This window comes from Podarcis melisellensis, assembly GCF_964234715.1.
Source record: "Podarcis melisellensis genome assembly, chromosome: 17".
Classification (NCBI taxonomy): Eukaryota; Metazoa; Chordata; class Lepidosauria; order Squamata; family Lacertidae; genus Podarcis; species Podarcis melisellensis.
In genome coordinates, this window is record NC_138534.1 from 7,716,462 (window position 1) to 7,737,215 (window position 20,754).

At 46.4% G+C, this 20,754-nt stretch overlaps 1 protein-coding gene across 2 annotated transcripts in view; it reads right to left on the reverse strand.

Moving 5' to 3' along the window:
* PALM3 (paralemmin 3) overlaps positions 1-20,754 on the reverse strand; it is a 40,594-nt gene that overhangs the window by 16,981 nt on the left and 2,859 nt on the right. The window contains exons 1-2 of one of the 2 annotated variants that reach the window (XM_081893940.1): positions 14,067-14,368; positions 4,901-4,952 (exon numbers count right to left, since the gene is read on the reverse strand). In XM_081893940.1, coding sequence (XP_081750066.1) covers positions 4,901-4,945 — 45 coding nt within the window. In that variant the 5' untranslated portion in view covers positions 4,946-4,952; positions 14,067-14,368. Of the gene's footprint in view, positions 1-4,900; positions 4,953-14,066; positions 14,369-20,754 lie in introns of those variants that run through there. The other variant, XM_081893939.1, reaches the window with a different exon arrangement.

The window sequence follows — 20,754 nt, forward strand, 5'->3', positions numbered from 1 at the left end:
AGTTTACAGTCTATTGTGTTGACATTTAAAATCAACATGTTTATGCCACACAACCATCTGTATGTGCCAACAGACTTCCATTTGCATAAACAACCCTTAGGAGACTAATAGGAATTATGAATGAAATCAGGGCTCTAATCTTCCTTGGTGACTGGGCATATGCAATTAAAAGAGCGGACATAACGTCAAATGAATTATCACCAAGTAAAAGGTAAAGGTAAAGGACCCCTGACAGTTAAGTCCAGTCGCAGATGACTCTGGGGTTGCGGCACTCATCTTGCTTTACTGGCCGAGGGAGCTGGCGTTTGTCCGCAGACAGTTTTTCTGGGACATGTGGCCAGCACGACTAAGCCACTTCTGGCGCAACGGAACACCGAAACCAGAGCAGCGCACGGAAACGCCGTTTAACTTCCCACTGGAGCGTTACCTATTTATCTACTTGCACTTTTTGGCATGCTTTCAAACTGCTAGGTTGGCAGGAGCTGGGACAGAGCAACGGGAGCTCATCCTGTTGTGGGGATTCGAACCGCCGACCTTCTGATCAGCAAGCCCAAGAAGCTCAGTGGTTTAGACCACAGGGCCACCTGCGTCCCTATCACCAAGTACAAAGGTACAAATGTTGATGCAGTGTTTGGGTGTGTGCCTACACGGAGGTGACAATGTGTTTACCAAGCCAGCATATGTTGCATGCGCTCAAAACACCCTGTGGCACGCATAAGGTCATGGGGGCTTCTGCCACTATTCACGTACTGAAGGCTCCTCACTGCTGTTTGTAGCTCCATCTCCCTTTGCCCCGATTCTCCCCCTGCACAGAAACATCCCTCAGCTGCTCAAACATTTCTCACAACAACAAATGTTTACTATGCTTCCTGGCATGCACCATTCATGACAACATCTCCCATCTGGATGTGTGCGTGGGGCTGAACACAAGGGCAGCCGGGCTGCATGGCAGCCACCAACCCCAGCCCGGCCCCTGTTTCTTCCAGTCTGGGCAGCTCTCCAGATCCCTCTCCTCCTGTTTGGTTCAGGTTGGAGCTATTGCCTGGTGAATAATTCATTTGTTTCAAAGGCAGGATGAGCAGAGGAATGGCAGCTCAGGTTACACCAGGCCTGCTCAGTGTTTCCCACGGAGGAGGGGAAGCAGCCCAGATTTAGCCCAAATCCAAAAATGCTGGGGATATATTCAAGGGCTGAAATAATAATAATAATAATAATAATAATAATAATAATAATAATAATAATAAATAATTTATTATTTATACCCTGCCCATCTGGCTGGGTTTCCCCAGCCACTCTGGGCAGCTTCCAACAGAACACTAAAATACAATAACCTATTAAACATTAAAAACTTCCCTAAACAGGGCTGCCTTCAGATGTCTTCTAAAACTTTGGTAGTTGTTGTTCTCTTTGACATCTGGTGGGAGGGCGTTCCACAGGGTAGGCGCCGAGAAGGCCCTCTGCCTGGTTCCCTGTAACTTGGCTTCTAGCAGTGAGGGAACTGCCAGAAGGCCCTTGGCACTAGACCTCAGTGTCCAGGTAGAACGATGGGGGTGGAGACGCTCCTTCAGGTATACTGGACCTGGCCACTTCCAATAGCCACATCACTGGGCAGAAGAGATATGCACACACCAGGTTTGCCGCTTGTTTATCATCAAGAAACAAGTTTGCATGAAATTTGCATGTGCAATGCAAATTCAGAAGCAACTGCTGCCATTTAAATAGAAATACAATATATCTTTCCTAGTGGGAAAGACTGTGGCCAGGTGCTCGCTCAGGCTGCTGCTCACTGTTATTATGGACAACTTCAAGGCTCCTAATCTCCCTTCTTATGGTTCCTTATCTTTAAATTGGACTTAAAACAGAAGTCTTCTTCAAAATGCATGGCTTTCTTCTCAAAGAACTTCAAACCAAAGTTATCTGCCCTATGTGCGGACCATTATTCCACAGACAAATCATCACATTTCTGGCCGTGCTATTTTCTTCTAGAGAAAACAGGTTGCCATACAAAACTGTATTATGAGAGGGGCTGTTTTTCACTAGAGCCTCTCCCAGTGGAATGCGCGTGTGAGACTGGAAGGAAGACTCCCCAAAAGTTCATCCCTGCAAGTCATCTTTTCAGTAGCACTCTTCCCACCTTAGATCAAATCTATGCTGCCAGGTGCCATAAGAAAGCTGCAGGGATAGCGCAGGATAGTGCGCACCCCGGAAATGATCTCTTTCAGCTTCTGCCTTCTGGAAGAAGGTACAGGGTTATAAAGACCAGGACTAGCCGCCTGAGAAACAGTTTCTACCCAAATGCAATTCTGGTTTTAAACAAAGTATAAGGAGTCTCTATAGGAGTATATTGTATTTTAAAATGGGGTTTCAGAGTTTTTAGGGGTTTTTGAATGTCTTATGTAGTTTTTTCAATTTCATTGTTCTGTATGGGACAATGACAATAAAGATATCGTATCGTATTTTAAATGGAGGGGGTCCTCTGCCTGCTTCCTTTCCTGCAGGGGAACTTGGGGTTGTGTCCAGAACTGCGCAAGCAGAGTTACACTCATTCAATTTCCTCTCCCTGCGCATGGGAGTAGCCGGGGGGGCAGGGAAGGGCCGCTGCCCCCCAATCAATAAAAATACATAGCAAACTGAGGTTCTGACCCCCTAACAAAAAACCTGCCCCGCTAACAAAAATCCTGGCTATGCCCATGTCCCCACATGCCCCAAAATCTGATCCATGGGGTCCCCCACCCCCTGGGAGCTGATATTGAGGGTGCACAAGGGACTCAAGGCAACAGGAGCAGGATAGGAAGCTTCACTGTGTGCACAGAAGTCTGTTGTGCAAGCAGAATTGCAGCCTTTGATACAGCTCATAGGTTTGTAAACAGCTGCTGGGTCTAAAATGGTTGCCCCTGTGGAATGGGGGAACTGCCTGTATGCAGGAAGGTTTTTTTAAATGGGATTAAAAACGGAATCCCCTCAAATCCTCACATCAACCCAGGGAGGGCAATGCTGTTATCCTTATATTACAGAGCAGAGACTAGACTGTATACGTTATGCATTCAAAGTGTTGTGTACTGTACTGAGTTGAATATGATTCAGAATGCAGCAGTCTGATTGGTCCTAGAACAATAGGATTCAGAATGCAGCAGCTTGATTGGTCCTAGAACAATAGGATTCAGAATGCAGCAGCCTGATTGGTCCTAGAATAGGATTCAGAATGCAGCAGCCTGATTGGTCCTAGAACAATAGGATTCAGAATGCAGCAGTCTGATTGGTCCACAGGAGCCACCCAATCCAGCTCCGGTGGAAGTGAATCCGCGACCTGATTGGCCTACAGGAGAATCCTGGAATTAGCCAATCACGTGGGACCCATTGTGTAAATATTGTATATAAAGCAGACATTCTGGGAGAACTTCCATTCCTCCTCACCACTATGAGCTGAATAAAGAGCATGAAATCCACTCTCGACTCCAAGTATATTTCACAAAGCACATTCTAAGCGCCTTCTTTCCCTCAAGGAATCCCAAGCACGGTAGTTTGCACCTCACAAACTACAATTCCCAGCAGCCCTGAGCAACCACAGCACTCATAATTCTTTGAGTGGGGAGGGAATGTGCTTCAAATGTGCTTTAAAGTTATAGCGCAGACACATCATACATTCCAAGCACCCCCAAAGAATCCTGGGAATAGTAGTTTGTTAAGGATGCTGGGAATCATAGCTCTGTGAGCGGTAAACTACGGTTCCCAGGATTCTTAGTGGTGTGTGCTTTAAATAGGCTGCTCAAGATAGACAGCTCCTGCTACTTGCACCTTAACCGCCAGTCATGAGAAGCTGTAAAGCCAGAAATAATTTTTTAGAAATATTTCCCACAATCTGCCATCCCCTCAGCAATAGCTGGCCAGCCACATGCCACCAACACCCTCCTTCGCACCAGGAGCATCCCCACGGCTGAATACATTTGACTGTGTCTGTGTCCACACCATACGTTGAAAGCACATGACTTCCCCCAAAGGATCCTGGGTACTGTAGTTTGTTAAGGGTGCCGTGAATGGAAGCTCTTTGAGGGCTTAAACGGCAGTTCCCAGGATCCTTTGGGGGAAGTCATGTGCTTCCAACCTACAGCCATTGTTAGGCTATAGGGCAAATGAACAGCCCACAAAGCGCCACTGGGCCCGGCCTAGCTGCCGCAATAAGCCTCCCTGCCAGTTCATGTCAGCCTTTTAAAAATGCCTAATGTTGCCAAACTGATAAATACAGTGGTACCTCGGGTTAAGTACTTAATTCGTTCCGGAGGTCCGTACTTAACCTGAAACTGTTCTTAACCTGAAGCACCACTTTAGCTAATGGGGCCTCCTGCTGCCGCCGCGCCGCCGGAGCCCGATTTCTGTTCTCATCCTAAAGCAAAGTTCTTAACCTGAAGCACTATTTCTGGGTTAGCGGAGTCTGTTATCTGAAGCGTATGTAACCTGAAGCGTATGTAACCCGAGGTACCACTGTAGAGCATTACATATTGCAATGTGGCTTTGAGGGTCGTGAGTACATAGCAGGCACTGCAACCCTTCTGCCATAGCTGTCAACGTTCCCTTTTCTAGCGAGGAATTCGGAATAAGGGAATTTCCCTTAAAGAAGGGAAATGTTGACAGCTGTGCCTTCTGCCCAGGTTGTGCCTGGTGCAGTTGCCCCTATCGCCCCCACCCTAGTTACATTACACCATTATTATGAGAATCGCTTAGTTCTGGCATGCAGATCTGGGCACTCTGCCTTCCCACCCACCTCTCCCCCTCTCCCTCAGCTTTGGAACGGGGATGGGGGGCAGTTCCTGTGGGCAACAGAGGCTGGACCTCGTCTCAGGACCCTGAGCCCCATTTCTGCACAAGTGGGGCAGGGGTAGTGGAGGGGAGGAAGAATACTTACAGTAATGGCCTGCAGCCGCTGCGCAAACAGGGAGCTCTCTGCCATTTTCCCTCTGAAAGACAAACAGAGCCTCTTGGGATGTGTCCAAAGGACATTGGATGCCAGTTGGATGCCAGCGCTCACCTCTTCTCCCCTCCCCTCCCCCAGCTCCCGTCTCGCATTCCTGCTTGCTCTGATCCCTGCATGCAAGCAGACCCTTCTCCCACCTGACATCTGGCCACTGCATTCATGGCATTCAGCAGCAAGCCCAGGCACGGCAAAGGGAAAGCAGGTTTGCAGGCATGAAACCTCTTCTCTGGCTTGCTCCATCATTCAGCACATGGTTGTGTCTCTTCCTTTTACCTGCCCACAGTGCCATTCGCACGCTGAAGTCAAATAACCTGGCACAGTTCAGCTAACACAGCTGAAAAATATCACTGATGTTTCAAACTACTTTTATGTTCTTTTTAAAGTGGCATCTTCGTAAAGGTAAAGGTAAAGGTAAAGGGACTCCTGACCATTAGGTCCAGTCAGGACCAACTCTGAGGTTGCGGTGCTCATCTTGCTTTATTGGCCGAGGGAGCCGATGTACAGCTTCTGGGTCATGTGGCCAGCATGACTAAGCCGACTTTGGCGAACCAGAACAGCGCCGTTTACCTTCCCGCCAGAGTGGTACCTATTTATCTACATGTCCTTCCAGTGAGCACTCAAGACTGATTTCCTTCAGAATGGATAGATTTGATCTTCTTGCAGTCCATGGGACTCTCAAGAGTCTCCTCCAGCACCATAATTCAAAAGCATCAATTCTTCGGCGATCAGCTTTATGGTCCAGCTCTCACTTCCATACATAAGAGCACATAACCATGTACCTACTCTGTGGGCAGCACCAAGGAATTATTAGGTGCCACCTTTTACCATATGTGGTAGAATTGTAAAGTAATAAAGGAATTCTGGGAAATGATATACAATGAATTTTAAAAATGTTCAAAATGTTTGTTTAAAAAAAAAAACAGAAGCCTTTTTGTTAGGAATTGTAGGTGCAGAGATATCGAAGGAACTGAAAAGTTTATGTATGCTACAACAGCTGCAAGAATGCTGCGTGCCCAAGGCTGGAAAGATGACAGGGTCCCTACCAGAGTGGACTGGCAGACTAGTGGACTATGCAGAGATGGCAAAAATGACTGGGAAAATCAGAAACCAGAAGGATCAAAACTTCAACAAAGAATGGGAGAATTTTATATTACAGTGGTACCTCTAGATACCAGAGCGATGTAGCAATTCCCAGTAGCGATGTATGGAAGTGAGACCTGGACCATAAAGAAGGCTGATCGCCGAAGAATTGATGCTTTTGAATTATGCTGCTGAAGGAGACTCTTGAGACTCCCATGGACTGCAATAAGATCAAACCTCTTCATCCTGAAGGAAATCAGCCCTGAGTGCTCACTGGAAGGACAGATCGTGAAGCTGAGGCTCCAATACTTTGGCCACCTCATGAGAAGAGAAGACTCCCTGGAAAAGACCTGATGTTGGGAAAGATGGAGGGCACAAGGAGAAGGGGACGACAGAGGATGGGATGGTTGGACAGTGTTCTCAAAGCTACCAGCATGAGTTTGACCAAACTGCGGGAGGCAGTGGAAGACAGGGGTGCCTGGTGTGCTCTGGTCCAGGGGGTCACAAAGAGTCAGACACGGCTAAACGGCTAAACAGCAACAACCTCTGGATACGAACGGGATCCATTCCGGAGCCCCATTCGCATCCTGAAGCGAACCCAACCCGCGTCTGTGTGTCTGTGCATGTGCAGATTGCAATTCGCTGCTTCCATGCATGTGTGTGATGTCATTTGAGCGTCTGCACATGCGCGAGCGGTGAAACCTGGAAGTAACACGCTCCGTTACTTCCAGGTCGCCGCGGAGAGCAACCCGAAAATATTGATCCTGAAGCTACTTCAACCCAAGGTATGACTGTACTGTATATTTGAGAAACCACTATAAACACTTGAACTCTTTGGCAGGTCTTAAATAACTCTTGTAATGATACATAGACTTGGGACTGAAAGTTAGGAGGATTTATAATATGCAGTTGAAAAAGTTAACTAGAGAACCCACAGATGGGAGGAGGGAAATCTTGAGATTCGGAAGAATCTTGTGTAATTTTATTATTTGTGATTATGAGTGTGAATGAATTTGTAAAATCAAATTTCAAAAATTTCAAAAATTTCAAAAAAAGAAATAATTATTAGGTGCCAACTCCCTGAGGCCCTGGATGCCAGGGCACCCACAAAATTCCCCATGAAGGGGCCAGGCACCCACAAATTTCGGTGCCAGGGCCATGCACACTGCATGGCACCCACAGCCCTGGGCACTCACAGTCACACTCCTGGCCATCACAGTTGCACCCTAAAGTAGTCACCCGAAGGAGATTTTCAGTGTGGTGGTAGCATGAAGTGATGTGGGAGCGACCATAGGCTTGTGACAAACCCGTTAGGTGCATTGAGAAGAAAAATGCTTAGATTTGCATGGAATTAGACGCCACAGATGCTCCTGATAAAGTGTCCAGGGAGTAATTAATGCCTCATTGCATGTGTGCGTTTTGAGGGGCAGAGTGCCAGCACCCCTTTCTTAAAAGAATTTCCCTGGACCCATGGGCATAGCCAGGGGGCAGGGAGGACGCTGCCTCTTAAATCAATACAAATCTGAGGTTCTGCCCCCTGCTAACAAAAGCCTGCCCCCCATCAAAAATCCCGGACCCCAGAGAATTAAGAAACCATAGCCAATTCACAAATGTCACTTTGGGAGCAAGGGGCTCAAGACAGTGGTGAAAGATTAACTTCAAAGTTGCTTTGAGGATCTGGATCCCTTTTGATTCAGTTTCAAGATCTGTTTTGGCACTGAAACGGTCTTGGTCACCCTGGTGTAGATGGACCACTGAAGCTGAGCAACTGGATTCCTTTTGCTTCTGGACCCCACAAATATCATGAGCTTAACTGGGGCGGGGAGAGACTGCTGGGTTCTGAAAGCCCTGTTAGAAAGATGACTTTTGTTTGCAAAACAGGACAAACCTTGGTCAGGACAGGAGATTACCCGTGTCCTCCTTCAACAAGCACACAGGAGTGGTGTGACAAACAAATAGTTTGGATGTTGCTTTTGTAACCTGGACAACAGAAAATTCCAGAGAATGGAAGCTATTGGGTTTGGAACCTATCAGGAAAGATAAAAGGGAGTGAGAATTCCCAAGTTGGTCTTCTTCTTACTTCAGTTCTGGAAAAGGGGGAATGATTCTCTGAGTCTCCCAAACCGGCGCGCTTACTGATGACCAAATCCCTAGATACATAAGCACGGATCTATGGTGTATCCCCTAATAATACTGTTATGGATGCTGGGTGACTTATCTGTTGTTCAGCAGATGACTGGCTAATTATCCAGGATAATTAGTGGATGCATCTTCAAACACAGCTAATTATAGGAGCTGTTCTCCTGATAGCTGAGGATCCCTTTTCAGCCTTTGGAATGAGAGTTTAGAGTTTGGGATGTGTCAGCTGCTGCCAGCTGTGGGGAGAGAGCTGTTTCCTTCCAAATTGCTCTGCTTATAAATAAAGCAAACACTACAAGGACACCATGTAGCACTGTCCCTGGAACTTGTCACTGCTCAGAAGTGAAGAGTACATGTATTCAAGACTGTACAAATAACCAAGAACAAAATATGTGCATCTAACCTTGTATCATTTGCGACACACTGAAAGAGGCTTGTTTTTATGCATAATAACTTTACCCACAGTGCTCATCCTTAATGGATTGCCAATTTCTTGTTGTTGTTGACGTCCTTCTGTCTTGGGAGACATTTGGCTGGGAAAATGTATGGTTTAGACATACATGCGCAGTGCAAGGCTTATCCTAAGGCAGCCCACCTTAGATTTGGGTAGTGAAGTGTAAGTTTATAGGTAGTGAAGTGATAACAGTGATAACAACAAGAACCTTTATTAAACTACATAACTGGGAAACAGGGGCAAAGCAACTGCTTATATACATTCCTGAAAGCCTGGGGCACTCCCACTCCTAACATGATTGGCTCTCTAAACTTCCAAACTGCGAATCACAACTCAGAGTTCAAGGGCCAATGGCAGAGGCCCAAATCCTGAAATGTTCTGTGACTAGACATCATGTATCGAATCAGAGCACAGGAGCTCAGAATCCTGAGTCCAGACTCAAGCTCAGACAAATACAAACCACTGAATACATAACCGGTAGTAAGAGTGGGAAGAAGCAAGAAGATCTTATTCCAAAGGGACACACAGCCCTCTTGAAAGATCTCCCTGTGCGAGATTGTAATGAGAGGAAGAGATTGTGGATGCTCACACACACGGGCAATGTTCAGAAAGGTAAATGCGCATCCAGGAAGTGAGGACACAAATTATGCTGTTGTGCCACAATTTGCGTCCATTGGTACAAGTGGCCCATTTACAGGCAGGCGAAATGAGAGAATGAGTGTGTGCCTCCAAGCCACACACAGAGAGGTTTTCATACGCACTAGGGGAGCCGCACACATAAATACAAATAATGTTCCACGATGCCCGGTTGGTTATACACTTCTCTCACCAGCTCAACCTGGTACACAGGCTGAGACCATACCTGCCTGCGGACTGTCTCACCAGAGTGGTCCATGCTCTAGTTATCTCCCGCTTGGACTACTGCAATGCGCTCTATTTGGGGCTACCTTTGAAGGTAACCCAGAAACTACAACTAATCCAGAATGCAGTAGCTAGACTGGTGACTGGGAGTGGTCGCCGAGACCATATAACACCGGTCTTGAAAGACCTACATTGGCTCCCAATACGTTTCCGAGCACAATTCAAAGTGTTGCTGCTGACCTTTAAAGCCCTAAACGGCCTCGGTCCAGTATACCTGAAGGAGTGTCTCCACCCCCATCGTTCTGCCCAGACACTGAGGTCCAGCGCCAAGGGCCTTCTGGTGGTTCCCTCACTGCGAGAAGCCAAGTTACAGGGAACCAGGCAGAGGGCCTTCTCGGTAGTGGCGCCCGCCCTGTGGAACGCCCTCCCACCAGATGTCAAAGAGAAAAATAACTAGCAAACTTTTAGAAGACCTCTGAAGTTTAGGGAAGCTTTTAATGTTTAATAGGTTATTGTATTTTAGTGTTTTGTTGGAAGCTGTCCAGAGTGCCTGGGGTGGGGGTATAAATATATTATTATTATTATTATTATTATTATTATTATTATTATTATCATCATCTCACAGAGTGAGTCTCATGCTGTTCGTGGGTATTCAATGAGCGTCTGGCTCTGCATGGGGAGGGAAGTATTTGTGCCCATGATCCCATGGGTGTGCGCCCAGTAAAAAGTCCTGCAGCTCCATCACCAAGGACTTGTCGCGTCAGCATCTTTCTCTCTTGGTGACCCTGAGCTAATGCCCATTTATAAAGCGAATGGATTGCCTAATCCTATGGACTTGCACAGAGCTTAGCCTGGCTGCACAAGTACATTCACCCAGGTTAGCTCACCCCATTAACCTCTCACTGGACATCATCTGGGAGAGGCCAGCTCTGCTCAGAAGCTGCTCCCTGGCTTTCAGGGGCCTCCTGAGGCTACCTGGTTAATATTGCAAACCGCACGAGCGTCACAAAGTGCCCCTTCGGGAGAAGGGGGAAGGGCTTGAGTTTCCCAGCAGCAGCTCCAAAGGTCACTATGTAGGAGGGCGGCAAGGCAGCCAGTGAAGGCAGCTGCCATTTTCTGCCTGATGCCTCTCGTCAGGCCTCCAAACTAGTAGAAAAGTTATGGGGCCACAGCTTGACAGAGCTGCATTTCGGGGCTCCAGGGCCTTCCAAGTCAGCAAACCCTCAAGCCGGCTCGGCTCAACCATAGACGCAGGCTCTGCATTACCTTGCATGGTCAAGGAGTGTACTCCCAGTTCAAGTTAGGATGCCTTCAGGGCCAGATTGAGGTTTGATGAGGCCCTAAGTTACTGAAGGTAATGGGGCCCTTTATATGTCCAGTTATCCTTTGTCAACAACAAATTGCCACTGTTTTTTGTGTTGAATATATGCCATATGGTAACTTATGGACCTAGTAGGTATCTAAAGCCATTTGCACATGATGCCATGCAAACCAGTCCATGCAGAATGTAGGCACCCTATACAGTGGTACCTCAGGTTAAGTACTTAATTCGTTCCGGAGGTCCGTACTTAACCTGAAACTGTTCTTAACCTGAAGCACCACTTTAGGTAATGGGGCCTCCTGCTGCCGCCGCACCGCCGAAACACAATTTCTGTTCTCATCCTGGGGCAAAGTTCTTAACCTGAAGCACTATTTCTGGGTTAGCGGAGTCTGTAGCCTGAAGCGTATGTAACCTGAAGCGTATGTAACCTGAGGTACCACTGTATATAGAAATGAGCAAACCAGTGGTCTTTTAGGGAGCAGGCTAGCAGGCGGGGCCCATGACTTACATCATAGGAGTCTACACAACACAAAACACTGTTGCTGTATGTAGTTTTTTATCTTATATTTTGGAAACATACATCCAGTTTTTCTTTTCAATTTTGTCTGTCTGTCTACCCCCCCTTTCCCCTAAGAGGTTCAAGGCAGCATCCATGTTCTCCAGCCATCCATTTTATCTTCAAAACTCTCCTCTGAGGCAGGCTAATGGTGGCAGATACAGTGGTGCCTCGGTTTACAAACTTAATCCGTTCCTGAAGTCCGTTCTTAAACTGAAACCATTCTTAAAACAAAGTGCGCTTTCCCTAATGAGGCCTCCCGCCACCGGTGCCCTTCCACCGTTCAGCTTCCATTCGTAGACCGAGGCAAAGTTCGCAAACTGGAACACTACTTCCAGTTTTGCGGAGTTCGTAAACCAAATAGTTCGTAAACAGGACTGTTCGTAAACTGAGGTACCACAGTAATGAGTTTGCTCTTTGGCTGAGTGGAAGTTTAAACCTGGTGCTCTCCAGATTATTGTTGGACTACAATTCCTATCACCCCAACTAATAGGTACATGGTGCTGGTGGAAGCTGGATTCTAGCCATGTCTGGACACTGGAGGGCACCATGTTGGCTACCCCTGCTCTGACCATACTGCCTCTCTTAAGAATCTCATCATTACTATTGCACAATACAGCTCTATGAATTCAGATTTAACACTTAGTCTACCTGAGTGCCCAGTTTGCAAAATTCACACCCAGTTATGCATAACAGGGAGCACATGAGCACTGCCAAACTGTGCCTCTCCCTGCACCCATGCCTCCCTGATAACATTTTTTAAAATACACCAATGGCTGGCACAACATCACAGGGCCTCCTCTGAATTGGGCCCCTTATCTCTGAAATACCCTCCTGAGGGATATTCGTATGACATCTCCCTCTCCACCCCCCATGCTCTGTCGGCCTTAAAAAGGTAAAGGGACCCCTGACCGTTAGATCCAGTCGTGACCGACTCTGGGGTTGTGGCACTCATCTCATCTCGCTTTATTGGTTGAGGGAGCTGGCGTACAGTTTCCGGGTCATGTGGCCAGCATGACTAAGCCGCTTCTGGCAAACCAGAGCAGCGCACAGAAACCTCCCCACCGGAGCGGTTTCTACTTGCACTTCGATGTGCTTTCGAACTGCTAGGTTGGCAGGAGCTGAGACCAAGCAATGGACGCTCACCCCGTCACGGGGATTCGAACCGCCAACCTTCTGATCAGCAAGTCTTAGGCTCTGTGGTTTAACCCACAGCGCCACCCACGTCCTTCTGTCGGCCTTAGAAAAGCCTTAAATACTTATTCTTTCAGTTTTACATTTGGATGATTTAATGGTTGTGATATTTAATGACTGTTTTATGCACTGCTATTTTAATGTTAGGTTATTTTAGAAAATCCCATTTTAAATTTTAGGCTTTTAACGTCGACTTGTATCGATCTGTTGTAATCTGGCTTGGGAGAACATACACCTTCAGAGGCGGGCTAGAAATCCATTAAAATGGTGCTAGCTGTGAAGGCATTTCTGTGTCCTCACCCTACTTTTCAACCCGCCCCCCCTTACACTCCACTGCCTGCTACCTGCAGGGAGCTGAAGGTGTGGAAATCCTAATGCAATGAATTATTGTGACACACCTTCCCACATGTAGAGACACAGGGAGAGAGGGGTCAGTGACAGCCGGTCATTTGCCCCACATTCGACTTCAAAGCAGCTTAGCACTTCTTGATAAAATCAGTGCTTTTTTCGGGGCGTAGCGTGGGGGGTGCAGGGGGGGCCGGCCGCACCGGGCGCAACATCTGGGGGTTAGGGTTAGGGGGAGCAAATCCACGGGTTAGGGGGCACAAATTACTTGCCTTGCCCCGGGTGCTGACAACCCACGCTACGCCACTGCATGCTCCTAAACATTTTGTGAATCTTTGTACTTTTGCCCATTTACTGTATTGATTTCCCCCGATTTGAACTACGAAATGGTGATTTTCTTGAGTCAAAAGGAGAGTACCCTTTAGGAAAAAAAAGCACTGGATAAAATCATACCTAGATACAAATGAAACTATGCCATTGCTACATCGAATCACAGAATTGGGAGGGATCCTGAGCACTGCTTTTTTTCGTTGGGGGGGCGCAGGGGTACACATACCCCTAAACATTTTGTGAATCAACAGGAGAAAAAACGAATAAAAATACCGTATTTTTTGCTGTATAAGACTCACTTTCTCCCTCCTAAAAAGTAAGGGGAAATGTGTGTGCGTCTTATGGAGCGAATGCAGGCTGCACAGCTATCCCAGAAGCCAGAACAGCAAGAGGCTATCCCAGAAGCCAGATCCCTCTTGCTGTTCTGGCTTCTGAGATTCAGAATATTTTTTTTCTTGTTTTCCTCCTCCAAAAACTAGGTGCGTCTTGTGGTCTGGTGCGTCTTATAGAGCGAAAAATAACTTTTTTGGTTTCTTCTCTAGCATGGTGAATTGTTAGTTACGTTGCTACCCCCGGTGGCGGCCTTTTGTCCATTTACTGTATTTATTTTCCCCAATTTGAACTATAAAATGGTGATTTTCTCGAGTCAAAATGAGAGTACCCCTAAACATTAAAAAAAAAGAAGCACTGATCCTGAGGATCATCTGTTCTGACCCTCTGCAATGAAGGAACAAGCAGCTGGCCCATACAGGGATCAAACCTGCAAGGGTATTAACATGGATCATGGATGATAATACCCTAAAGATACAACACGCACCTGCACAGGATAGCCTTGGAAAGAAGCCGCAAGTCCAACTCTGTCGGGACACCTTAGGAAGTGAGTCACGGTCTTGCGCTGCCTCCACAGCCCTGCTCCATGTGTTGGCAGGAGACAGAATCTTGGGCAGGATTTCACCTCCCCTAAAGAGTTTATAAGTGAAAAGGCAGCCTCTGGTACAACATACACAGGCTGTAAAGGTCTTTAAGGCTAACCGCCGGTGCTTTGAACTAGGCCCGGAAGCGAAGAAGCAGCCGGTGGCGGCATGTTCATTTCATACTCGCAAGCAAAAGGAAGTGGGCAGCCACGACGTGCGCAAGCTACAGCTTCAAAGCAGTCTTTTAAGGACACACTGCATACAGCGCATTGTAATTGTCAATCACATTTAAGTACGTGACAATGGGGGGGGGGGAGAGCTGACTGTAATGCCAATATAAAAAGATAAAGGTAAAGGACCCCTGGACGGTTCAGTCCAGTCAAAGGCGACTATGGGGTTGCGGCGCTCATCTCGCTTTCAGGCTGAGGGAGCCGGCGTTTGTCCGCAAACAGCTTTCCAGATCATGTGGCCAGCAGGACTAAACCGCTTCTGGCGCAATGGAACACCGTGACGGATGTCAGAGCGCACGGAAATGCAATTTACCTTCCCGCCAAAGCAGTACCTATTTATCTACTTGCGCTGGTGTGCTTTTGAACTGCTAGGTTGGCAGGAGCTGGCACAGAGCAACGGGAGCTCACCCTGTCGCAGGGATTTGAACCACCAACCTTCCGATCAGCAAGCCCAAGAGGCTGAATGGTTTAGACCACAGCACCACCCGCATACAATATGCATCACCTCTGGCAAGCAATGCACCCCTTTGGTTTCAGATAGCACAGGGGTAGACGAGTCTAAAAAGCCTGGGACACAAATTTCCGCAGTCCTCCACCAGCTATGATGGCTCATTTAGCAGATGTAATGTATTTAGCATAAACTTGGGAAGTGTATACTCGATTCTGACCAAACAAAGCCTCCTAGAGCAAAATATACATCAGAACAGGCCTCTTTTGCAGTGGCTCCCCATATGTGAAATTCACTCCCCAAGAAGGCTCACCTTCACTGCAAATCTTTAGACACCCAGTGAAAACATCCCAGGCCTTCTCCCAGGCCTTGGGCTAATTACACAATCCGTGGCCTTTTAAAGTGAGGGGGATTATTGTTTTATTTGTTTTTATGTTATGTGTTTCTGTGTTTTTATACCGTAAACTTCCTGTGATCTTTGGATGAAGGGCGTTACATACATTTTAATAATAATAATAATAATAATAATTCCAGTTACAGATAGGTAGCCGTGTTGGTCTGCCATAGTCAAAACAAAAAAATTCCTTCCAGTAGCACCTTAAAGACCAACTAAGTTAGTTCTTGGTATGAGCTTTCGTGTGCATGGTATCTGAAGAAGTGTGCATGCACACGAAAGCTCATACCAAGAACTAACTTAGTTGGTCTTTAAGGTGCTACTGGAAAGAATAATAATAATAATAATAATAATAATAATAATAATAATAATAAAAGCAGTACTTTTTTCTGGGGGTATGCAGGGGTACACATACCCCTAAACATTTTGTGAATCTAATGGGAGAAGAAACTTAAAATTTTATAATTTTTAATTTCTTCTTTACCACGGTGAATTGTCAGTTCGGTTGCTACCCTCGATGGCGGCCTTTTGTCCATTTACTGTATTTATTTTTCCCAATTTGAACTATAAAACTATTTTCTTGAGTCAAAATGAGAGGACCCCTAAACATTTTTTTTGGGGGGGGGGGAAGTACCGATAATAATATAATAATAATTTCATCCAGACTGACCACCCACGTTCATAACAATACCTATTAGGTTAAACCAAACAACCTGTGCTGAGCCAGGCAGTAATGAGCTTCCTCAAGGGCAATCCCTGACCTTCAGACCTTCCAAATGTCCCTACTTTCCAGGGACATCCCTGATTTAGAGAAGCCATCCTGGTTTCTGATTTGATCCCCGAACGTCCCTATTTTCATTGGAGAAATGTTGGAGGGCATGGAGTTATCCGACCCCCGAGCCGTCTGAGGGCAATCCTGTACAGGGAAGATTTTTTAAAAATGTTTAATGTATTATTATGTTTTTATATATGTTGGAAGCTGCCCGGAATTTCTGGGGCAAGCCAGTAAGATGTATGGGGTATAAACAGTAAAATTATCAGGCTGCGTTAATAATATATTATGCCATATTATTGCTATTAGTAGTATTGAATTAGGGACGCGGTTGGCGCTGTGGGTTAAACCACAGAGCCTAGGACTTGCTGATCAGAAGGTCAGCGGTTCGAATCCCCGTGACGGGGTGAGCTCCCGTTGCTCGGTCCCTGCTCCTGCCAACCTAGCACTTCGAAAGCACGTCAAACTGCAAGTAGATAAATAGGTACTGCTCCGGCGGGAAGGTAAACAGCATTTCCATGCACTGCTCTGGTTCGCCAGAAGCAGCTTAGTCATGCTGGCCACATGACCCAGAAGCTGTATGCCGGCTCCCTCGGCCAATAAAGTGAGATGAGCGCCGCAACCCCAGAGTCGGTCACGACTGGACCTAATGGTCAGGGGTCCCTTTACCTTTACCTTTAGTATTGAATTAAATTAGCATGGCAGCCCATTGAAAGACACTCTAGGATCACAATGTAGAGTGCAGAAATGCAAAAATGCAGTGATCAGAGCATCAACCAAATAACCCCAGGTCTTTAAAAAGTCCATTCTAGCTGAGACAGAATAGACCGATGACTGCTTTGGGCTTGCCTAGCTCCAAAAAGAAGCCTCACTCAGAACACTGACTCATGCAGAAGCACATTGGTGGGCTCCTTTGAAGGCAGCTAATTCACACTCTGTTAATAAGTCTTTATGGGTGCAAAAGTGAAGAAGTGCCCCCCCCCCGCTTTGATTCAGAGAAAAAAAAGTGCCCCAGCTACCAGAAGTTTATGAAACACTGTTATATAGCCAGCTTTCTTTTTGATGGACAGATAAATGATTAATTAGATGGGAATAGATGATTTAATAATATAGGGTTGCTTATTAATTCCTTTTTTGCGGAGTCCTGCAGGTCAGCACTTTGCTGAGAGCCTTCCAATAAGGAACTGAGCTAACAGTTGTTTGCTAGGACAAAAGGGACTAATGGTCGGATCCTGTTCCTGGCTGGGATCCAGGAAATCTGACGTCAGAAGTCCAGAGACTTACCACTCATATGTATAGATGCTGGAGAAGGGGGGGGGGTTGCCCATGACTGAGGGAGGTGGGCCAGACTGAAGGGTGCCTGGAACATACCTGAGAAGCAACAGAGGGTGAATGATGCAACTGAGGTGCAATGTTGCTCGCCAAGAGGCCCCCTGGCCTAGCGTAATTATTTTTCCACTTGGTAGCTGGATGTTGGGACGTTTCTATCTACAGTCTACAACTTCATTAACATCTATCTACAACTCCACTAGGGACGCAGGTGGCACTATGGGTTAAACCACAGAGCCTAGGACTTGCCGATCAGAAGGTCGGTGGTTCGAATCCCCCGACGGGGTGAGCTCCCATTGCTCGGTCCCTGCTCCTGCCAACCTAGCAGTTCCAAAGCACATCAAGTGCATGTAGATAAATAGGTACCGTTCTGGAGGGAAGGTAAACGGCGTTTCTGTGCGCTGCTCTGCTTCGCTAGAAGCAGCTTAGTCATGCTGGCCACATGTACGCCGGTTCCCTCGGCCAATAAAGCGAGATGAGCACTGCATCCCCAGAGTCGGTCACGACTAGACCTAATGGTCAGGGGTCCCTTTACCTTTACCTTTAGTATTGAATTCATGAACTTATCTTAAAGGCTGAGTTAAGCTTTTGAAAAATCTATTGAAACCAGACATTATAAGTTCATCTTAGGTTGGGTAGTTTGCAAGTCTCTGTGGCTTTGTTTAATGTTTTGTATTTTTCTCAAAAGGTTGATTAAGAATGTATAATTGATTATTCTGTGTATATTAATCACCAACTTGTTCCATGAGTCTCACTACTTCTTTCAGCAGCACAGGTTGCATTTTTCTAGGATGTTGGGATTTTGGCATGACCCACCAACCAGGGATATGCCCATCCTGGTTACCTCACCCCCATACCCCCCCACACACCCCACACCCTAAGGGCTGGCCAAGTGCAGAAGCAACCCAAACCATCCTCTAAGCTGGACAGACAGACATTTTTAAAGGTCCTAAATTGACAAGCAACATACAATCTGAGCACCTCTAGATTTCTTGCAAAACCATGGAACAGAAATGGACAACTGGGCTGGAACTGGGACCTCCCCCAGATAAATTTATCCAGCCCCTGGTGGCCCTACAAACTTGTAATCAAGGCATGTCAAGGCATGCTCGTCATTTCACAGGTAATAATAATAAAAAAGCCTATATGTTTTCCAAGCATTTTTGGATTGCACATGTAAACCGCCATGCCTGATCATACATTAATCCTTCGTTGTTATGCGGCACTCAGTTTATTATGGAGTCTGATAATATGTGAGAACGGTTTGTGTGGCTAAAAAACACTTCCAGCCCTCAGAGCACTGACTGCCGGGGAAAATGGGTCCTGAGACTAACTTGGACATCTGAACTATGAAGGATGCTGATTCACAACTCTTGCATTGCACACAAGGCTGTGACGGCTCTGGAAATGGCACTCCGAGCATCTTTTACCAGGTTCCATCAGGGATAAAGTACTCGGGGAACCAAAATGCCTGGGTCAGTCATGCTTCCAACGTTTAATTCAGTCCTGGTTTTAGCAACACTGTGGTTATTTATCATCCTGTGGTTATTCCCTCCATTGCTCTAGTGACACAAAGTTTCCATCCTCCTAAGTGGTCAGGCACGGCAACAAATCTCATGGGGTGCGATATTTACCGTAATCGCACAAACTGCCCTTAAGAGCATGATAGGACGGAATGGAAGCTTTATAATGATGCATGATGTGCTGGTGGCAAGCAGCCATGCCATTTGTGTAATGTTTAAAGGGGATCTCGGGTATTGCTGATCCTTAAATCCACAGATGTCCTCCTACTGAGGCTTGTTGCAGAGAGCACTTGTTGGATTATTCAGGGCTGGGGAAATCTTTTACAGAGTGACACCAACCCTGTTCATGCAATCCAGGGGTCAGCAAACTATTTCAGCAGGGGGCCGGTCCACTGTCCCTCAGACCTTGTGGGGGGCCGGATTATATTTTTGTATGGGGGGGATGAACAAATTCCTACGCCCCACAAATAACCCAGAAATACATTTTAAATAAAAACACACATTCTATTCATGTAAAAACACCAGGCAGGACTGACAAATAACCCAGAGATGCATATTAATTAAAAAGGACACATTCTACTCATGTAAAAACACGCTGATTCCCGAACCGTCCGCGGGCCAGATTTAGAAGGCGATTAAGCTGAGTCTGGCCCCCGGGCCTCAGTTTGCCTACCCATGATGCAATCAGTGCAGGTAATGCTGAGCAACATTGCAATGGCAGGCCTTGCCCCCCCCTTCTCTCTTTCTCTCTCTCTCTCTCTCTCTCTCTCTCTCTCTCTCTCTCTCACACACACACACACACACACACACACGGAGTCATACCTTGGAAGTCAAATGAAATCTGTTCCAGAAGTCCGTTTGACTTCCAAAACATTTGGAAACCAAAGCACTGCTTCTGATTGGCTGCAGAAAGCTCCTGCAGCCAATCGGAAGCCACGGAAGCCCAGTCGGATGTTTGGCTTCCAAAAATAGTTCGCAAACCAGAACAGTTCTTTCTGGGTTTGTGGCGTTCAGGAGCCTAAACGTTTGATAACTAAGCTCTTCGAAAATCAAGGTACAAGTGTGTGTGTGTGTGTGTGTGTTAATATTATATATATATATATAGTTGTTGTTGTTGTTGTTGTTGTTAAATTTTCTCTGCGCAGCCAGGAACCCAGCAATCATTTTGATCTCTCTCACTCACACATATTCTCACAAACAGAAACTTCTGAATCTCACACTGTTCAAGGAGAGCAATGGTAAAGCCCAACTGTGCCCTGGGGCCTCTTCTACGTTGGTCATAAAACAGTGTGTTGAATGCAACAGTTTTACATAGTGATTTCTTTACCTTTGTTATGAGGATTTAATTTCTGGCTTATTTATGGCATGTGTTTTTTTTCCTGTGTGCAGATCCACCCTGCGTCTACTGAGTGTTTGCCATATGCACAACACCCAGAACCCTGTCAACAGGCAAACAGATACAAAAAAGGGAGAAAGCTACAGTCTGTAGCTAATTGCTATCAATTCAAAGTTCTTGATAAACATATTAATCTAAATGTATTAAAATGTTGTGCTAGGGCACAAACATTTCCAGATGCTGCCTTGCCTAACTTAACGCAGGAAGCATTCTTCCTGTTATTTCTGAGTGGAGCTACATCAGTAAATAATCTGCTAATTGAATTAATTGATTTAGATAACATGTCAGAGTTTGAATTGGGTACAGATAGGAAACCTGTACACTGAGAGAGGGATAGGGACCCGATCCTGATCATCTGTAGGTCATATGAACAAGCCAGGGAGTGGGGGGAGGGGTGGACTCCTTCGCTGCCACTCTGGTCGCTGCTGGCATATAGTGTCTTTCAACATGTAAACTACATTTACCATCATGCCAAGAGGCCCAGTTACACACAACGGCA